Below are 6,585 nucleotides of genomic sequence, written 5' to 3'. Positions count from 1 at the left end.
AAATTCTCTAATAATTAATAAAAATGTCATATTTTTAGAAGTCACCCACAGGCCCAGAAAAGAGCTAAAACTCCCGAACCAGACCTAGTCTATTAAATGGAGAATTGATTATTTTTTTCATACACCTACATTTAACCAGAAACTCATACTTCATATGAATGAACAGGACACACATCGACTTCTTTTTTTTTTTTTTACATTTTTATTTTATTATTATTTTTTTTTTTTTGAGCTGGGGACCGAACTCAGGGCCTTGCACTTGCTAGGCAAGGGCTCTACCACTGAGCTAAATCCCCAACCCCCACACATCGACTTCTAAAGGACACTTAATTGACAGCAAGAATCCCAAACACACACACAGGGAATAGGTGTCAGTCCTACTAGTAAAACAATTCTCTTGCTCAGCAATCAGTCCAGTTAAAAATGAGCAGAGGATTCCAAGGAAAATATACAAATATGTCTAATAAGGATGCGGGTAGATGTTCAATATCGATAGTCGTTAGGGAAATGGAAAACCACAATTAGATGTGGTTTGGTATGCATTAGGATGATAATGAGCAAGCACCAAACAGAATCAAGACAATGGGGCATGGCCGAGGCTGTGGAGAAAATGGAGTCTTTTGTCCACTGACGGCAGAAAGGCAAGTTGACATAGCTATGGTGAGAAGAAGCGCAGCAGCTCCTCAGACAACCATAACAGAGAGTTACCATGTGACCCACTGAGGAGCATAGACTCCACAGTAGTCGGTTCTTAAAGACCCAAAAGGAAATGCACAAGCACGCATAGTCATGTACAGCAGATTCGTTCACCACAGGCAGACATAAGCTGTTGTGCACACGACTAGGCCAACCACTGCATATGCATATAATAGACACTATTGGACCTCCAAAGAAGGGAATTATTAACTAGATTATGGATGAACCTTGAGTATATTATCCTAAGTGAATTAAGGCAAACACTGGGAGCATAGCTCAGTGGTGGAAGGCTTGCCTCATATAGACTAGGCCTTCACTTCAATCTGCAGAACAGACAGAGAGGAAGAGATAAAGAGAAGACGCCACACCAGAAGTGTGTGCATCTGTCCAATCCACTTATGTGAGGTAAGAACGAGGGATAGACACAAGACTGCGATAGCTTGGAAGAATATATCTCCATAGGTTCACATATTTGAACACTTGGTTCTCAGTAGCACTGTTTGGGGGGTACTTTTTGCCCTTAAAAATGTGAGCTCTCTGTCTCTCTGTCTGTCTGTCTCTCTGTCTCTGTCTCTCTCTCTGTCTCTCTCGGCTTACTGCTTTTCTTCCTATTGCCTGTAGATATGGATGTAGAACTCTTTTTTTTTTTTGAAGTTTATTAACAATTTATTGCACAGGTTTTTCCACATCAAGAATTTTTGCTGAAAAGAGAAACAGGTGGGCCTGAATTCAGTTTTCCCCAAGATTTCTAAAAATATTTCCCCTAAAAAAAGGAATCCACCCTCTAATTTTAAAGAAAATATATTTCTTACACAAGACAATCCAAACTGATGCAAAATATTTATTCCACGTTAGTTATTTTATGCAGTAGTTTTTCCCCTCAACAGACTTGTGGTAACCACATCTTTTAAATCTGTAAATAATGTTATCAAAATAATCTTAATCTTTGAATCTCACAAAAATTCATATTTTACAATCCACCCTGAATATCAAGGCTGCAAGAATAACATTTCCTATATCCAAATATTTTACAGCTGTACCCAAAAAAAAGGAAAAAAAAAAAAAACCCCAAACAAAAACAACCACATATGCTTGGTTAAGGGCTAAGTTACCCCAGCAGCCAAAAATAAAATAAAATATCCAAATTATTAGCATTAATTTAATACAATTATAACTTCAATAGTCACTTTGTCATTGACAATGATTGTGTGAGCACAGGCTGGGTGCCCAGGGCTGGGAGCAGAAGCTGTTGAGCAGCGCAGCGCCCCTCCCTGCATCTTTGCCTGCACAGCTCCCACTTGTGCACAGCCCAATAGGTACTGTGTGTGCTTAGAAATTCCCACCACACAAATGTCTACTGAGCAGATAACAGGGAAGAACAACAAAAGCTAAGCAGGACAATGGCTCTGTCTTTGGGATATGACTATTTCCCTTGTGCACGAAGTATTCAACAACAGAAGAAAGGAAAGAACTTTATATTCTCTAACACAAGGCCGAGCTCAGCGGGGCAGGGCAGCTGCGAGCATTTCTACTTCTACTTCCAGGCGTCGTCGTCTGACGTCTCGCTGCTGCTTGTTTCCGTGTCTGAGTCCTCACACTCTGCAATGCAAGTGCTTCTCCATGGGGAGAACAGGCTGGAACTACGGCCTTGTAAGAAGCCATTCTTTACAAACCCGTTCCTTCGTAGCTGTTCTGTTCTCGTGTGAAACTCCTTGAGTTCATCCTCTGTGAGTGGGAGGCAACTCTCATCATTTTCAGGATACTCCTGCCACCCCATTGCTTTCAATAACCTGTGCTCTGCTTCTAGAGAGTGTGACAGGACCTCCCTCTCCTCTACCATGGGTAGAGAAAGCCCGTTCTGAAGACAACCTTGTTCTCCATTTTCCTTTGGTTCAGGTGTGTGGCTGCCCTCCAATCTTAGCCCCTCCAGCTTGTCACAGTCTCTACTTTGGGAGCAGTCTTCATTGCGCTCATCCTTCAGAGTCTTCAGGAACTCGCTCTTCCTGTCTGTGGTTCGTCGGGTCAATTTGGTCAGGCGAGAGGAGCTGATCTCTATCGGAGGGGTAGTACTGGAGGGACTCTCTTTGGGAGCGTTGAGAACTACACCAGCAGCTAGTACCACTGGTTTAGTAACAGAAACTGGATTGGTCAAAGCAGCCTCCCGGCTGGAGGAAAGTGATCCAGGTTTGTGTTCCATTCTGTTAGCTTTCCATGCGTTGGGCTTAGAGGGAGGTGGTGCAGGCTTGGGAACCAAGTTCTTATAAACACTCGGGACCATGGTTGACACTTTGTTCCCATTTGCATGGTGGGATCCTGAGGTAAATGCAGCGGAAAAGGTGGCAGCAGGATCCTCTTTGGAAATTTTTTTGATGACTAGCATCTTTGAGGGTTGCTTGGCACTAGGTGGATTTTCCCACACTCCAGAAGGGGTCCCAATAGGTCTGCATGGCTGATTCTGTTTGCCAGCTTCTGGATTCAAAGAAGGGAAGTCTTCCTCTTCAAACTGCAACTTTTCTACTTTATCCTCTTTTTTCTCTTCCCTAATTTCAGTTGGTGTTTTTTCTTGAAAGGCACAGCCTTTCCGGGAATGGAAGCTGCCATTCCAGTGTCGGTGGTTTCCTGTACTACCTCCACCACGTTGGCTCATGCCATCATGACCTCGGGAAGAGCCATGCCAACCAGACAGATTCCCTGTGGTTCCAGCATACGCTCCCTTAGAGACACCAGAGTCAACAGAATCATGGCGGAATAGGGAGGGTTGGTGCCAAGAATCTCCTGTAGTCCGCAGAGGTCCATTGTTAAAAAAGCCATCAGAGGAATTATGTCTACGACGGCTTATTCCAAATCTACCTTCTCCACGGGATAGGTGCTCTCCGTGTTTGTCAAAGGTGGCTGTAGATGACTTAGCTGACTGTGGCGTTGAAAAATTTAGCCAAGCAGGAACAAAGTCATGCTGCGCCATTTAGGTCCAGTGTCTTTTCAGCAAGTTGAGGCATCCAACCTCATGGCCAGGATCCTCAGAGTGTCACCTCTGTGGTCCTGTATCCAAGTTGCCACCTGTATCTTCCACGAGGTTTTCTTGTAAAAAGGGTCTAAAATAGCCTGGGCAGCAGCACGCCTTGTGATGAAGCACAAAGAAGCCCAGCTCTGTGTGGCCCACCCTCTGAATCCTCTCAATCGCTCATCCTCAATACCTAGTTCCCAACACTTTTCCACAGGGGGAAGGGGAAGGGGAAGGGGGAAGGGGAACATTAAAAGTTATTTGTTACATTTAAAAAAGGGGGGAAAGGGGGAAAAGCTATGTCTATGTTCACCTCATTCAACTTCCTTGAGTAATGGCACTATAATGTTGCTTAAATAGGCAAAACATGGACATCTGCACAGGGAGTGCAAACACTGTTCATAACAAGGTCATGGCTAAAAAGACAAGTGGTCTCAGGTGTGAACAGGAAATGTCATCAGGGTGACAGGTCAAAACTGTATAGTAAAGCACTGGGATAGAGCTTCTGCACAACCAGTTCCAGTGGCACAATATCCACAACAAAAGCTTTTAAAACAGAAATCTCATTATCATACACAACTGCTTAAAGCAGTGTGCAGATAAATGCTTTCATTGGTTTTAACCTTCAAAATCTAAAGATATAAGTAGTCTTGTTTTGTTTTTTGTAAAAGGAATCCAACAGAAACTTGATATATTTTTCCTGCCACAGAATAGCAGCTTTCAAGGCAAATGTCTTGGTATAAAGCTCCTAAATATATATCCTATTTCTTTGGTCTTTACTATTTATACATTCAAAGCAAAATTATAAGTAGAAAAGGTAAGGGTCAAGGAGAAAGAGAATTCCAAAATGAGGTTTTCTTCTTATTAATTTTCTGTATTTCACTTGTTCTCCTCTTTCCCAAAAACTGAACTGTGCTTCCAGAAGTGATATGAAGAATCTTCTATTGCTTTATTGAAGAAATCACTTTCTAATTTGGGTCCATCTCCATCATTACACAAACATTAAAAAGGCCACTTGAGTCTGCAAATCCGGCAGCGGCGGGGCTACGGTCAAGGACAACTCGCGGCGTCTAAGGACGCGTCCCCAGCTTCTCCGACCAGCAGAGGTGACTAGCCCACAACCATAACAAAGCTCTTCCCAAAATCTAGAACTCTTGACTATTGTAATTTTAAGCAACTGTAAGCAAGTCGCAATTAAATGCTTTCCTTTATAAGGTTGCCGTGGTCATGGTGCCCCTTTCACAGCAATAGAACAGTGGTGATGACCAATGTTATCTGTGATACCCATAAGAATCACAAAGAAACTACAAAGTTTTCACAAAAGGAGTGGTAAGATGACTCAGTGGGTAAAGGTGCAAACCTGTTAACCTGAGTTTGAGGCCTGGAATCCACACGGTAGGAGAGAACGGACTTCCAGAAATATGCTGCGGGGTGCATACACCCATACACACAGGTACACAGACACAGAGATAAAAAATAAATGTAAAAAATAGTTAAAACTAAAGAAATATTCAAGGAGGTGAGAATCAAAATTCATCATGACCCCCCCTTTCCCAAAGAATGTCTACCCACAAAGGAAGGAATTGACAGAGGGGAAAAGGGGCAAACACCTTAAGACAATAAGATCAAAAAGGCAAAAGGCCTTCCCAAAGAGAGATCACATCTATTTCTGGGTGCATAACTGAAGGCTGTAATCTAGCACAAACAAAATGCTCCCTGGGTGCATTCTCCCAAGGAGAGGACCACAGCAGCAGAGGGCTCTTAGTAATAGCAAAGGCTATGTGGGCATGACTGGGGACAGACAGCACATAGGAAATTCCAGTTGCATTTTCTGAATTCTTTTCTGTGACTCTAAATCTTCTCCAAAAAGTCTATTCAAACGAATAAGAAACCGTTTTTTAAACAAATGTATGTCAACAAATTAGATGGAATAGATAAACTCCCAGGCATGTGTGACCTAACTAGATTGGATCGGGGAGATTGAGTCACTATTAAAACCTTCCCCAAGTAAAAACATCTTTGATCAGATGGATTCACAGAAGAATTCTACAAAACATTGGAGGAATTACTATCAACGTATCTCACACTCTTCAGAAGAAACTGGAGAGTGCGAGAGCGATTTATTACTCGCTCCGTGGCTAGCATCGCCCTGACACCAAAGCAGACATCACCTAGTTGTAAAACTCCTCCGTGAGAGTCTAGCAAGCCAAATCCAGCATCATATAAAAACGCTGATGCCCCTTCACTATGTGTGGTTTAACCATGGAACAGGTGGATACTTCGACCTTTAAAGAGTCAGCCAAGATAAAACATTAACATTACAATAACATCAACAGACTAATCGCCAAGAACCACCTGACTTTCCAGGTGTGGTGCCCTCCATCCCAGCACATGGGCGGCAGAGGCTGGCAGGTCCCTGGCATATCTGGTCTGTCACTGATGCCCCGTCTTGAGGGGTTACATGTTCATCTGTATATTTCAAGGTATAATCACATATGACCAGTAAATAGAAATAGTTTTAAAACCATATCATTTTCATGCGTACTAGAACACTTGGATCGTGGTAAACACTGAGATACTAGAAATCTGATGTCTAAAATCAATTTCTCTCACATTACAAAGAAACCAGCTCTAGATGGCCAAGCAAGAGCAGCACTTTTAGAACCAGGTGGCTGGCACACACCTGTCACCCCGGGCACTCTAGGGTAGAGAGGTACAAAGATCATGAATTTGAGGCTTGCTCAGGCTAGAGAGCAAGGCCCTCTCAAAAACCGATGGTGCGTTATCTTGGTAATGATCCAAAAGTAAGACCCTCAGTGCCAACTCTACCAAGCATCTATGGCATGTCTGGCTTTGCAACAGAAGACAAATAGGCATGGAAATAAGAG

At 42.9% G+C, this 6,585-nt stretch overlaps 1 protein-coding gene across 1 annotated transcript; it reads right to left on the bottom strand.

Moving 5' to 3' along the window:
• Positions 1 to 1,344: 1,344 nt before the first annotated feature.
• On the bottom strand, positions 1,345 to 4,771 carry Gpbp1l2 (GC-rich promoter binding protein 1-like 2). The gene is given in 1 exon segment (NM_001408814.1): positions 1,345 to 4,771. A coding segment is annotated over 1 exon segment (1,428 nt). The 5' UTR covers positions 3,659 to 4,771; the 3' UTR covers positions 1,345 to 2,230.
• Positions 4,772 to 6,585: the final 1,814 nt, after the last annotated feature.

This window comes from Rattus norvegicus, chromosome 2 (assembly GCF_036323735.1).
Source record: "Rattus norvegicus strain BN/NHsdMcwi chromosome 2, GRCr8, whole genome shotgun sequence".
Lineage (NCBI taxonomy): Eukaryota > Metazoa > Chordata > Mammalia > Rodentia > Muridae > Rattus > Rattus norvegicus.
This window is presented reverse-complemented; position numbering and strand designations above follow the sequence as displayed.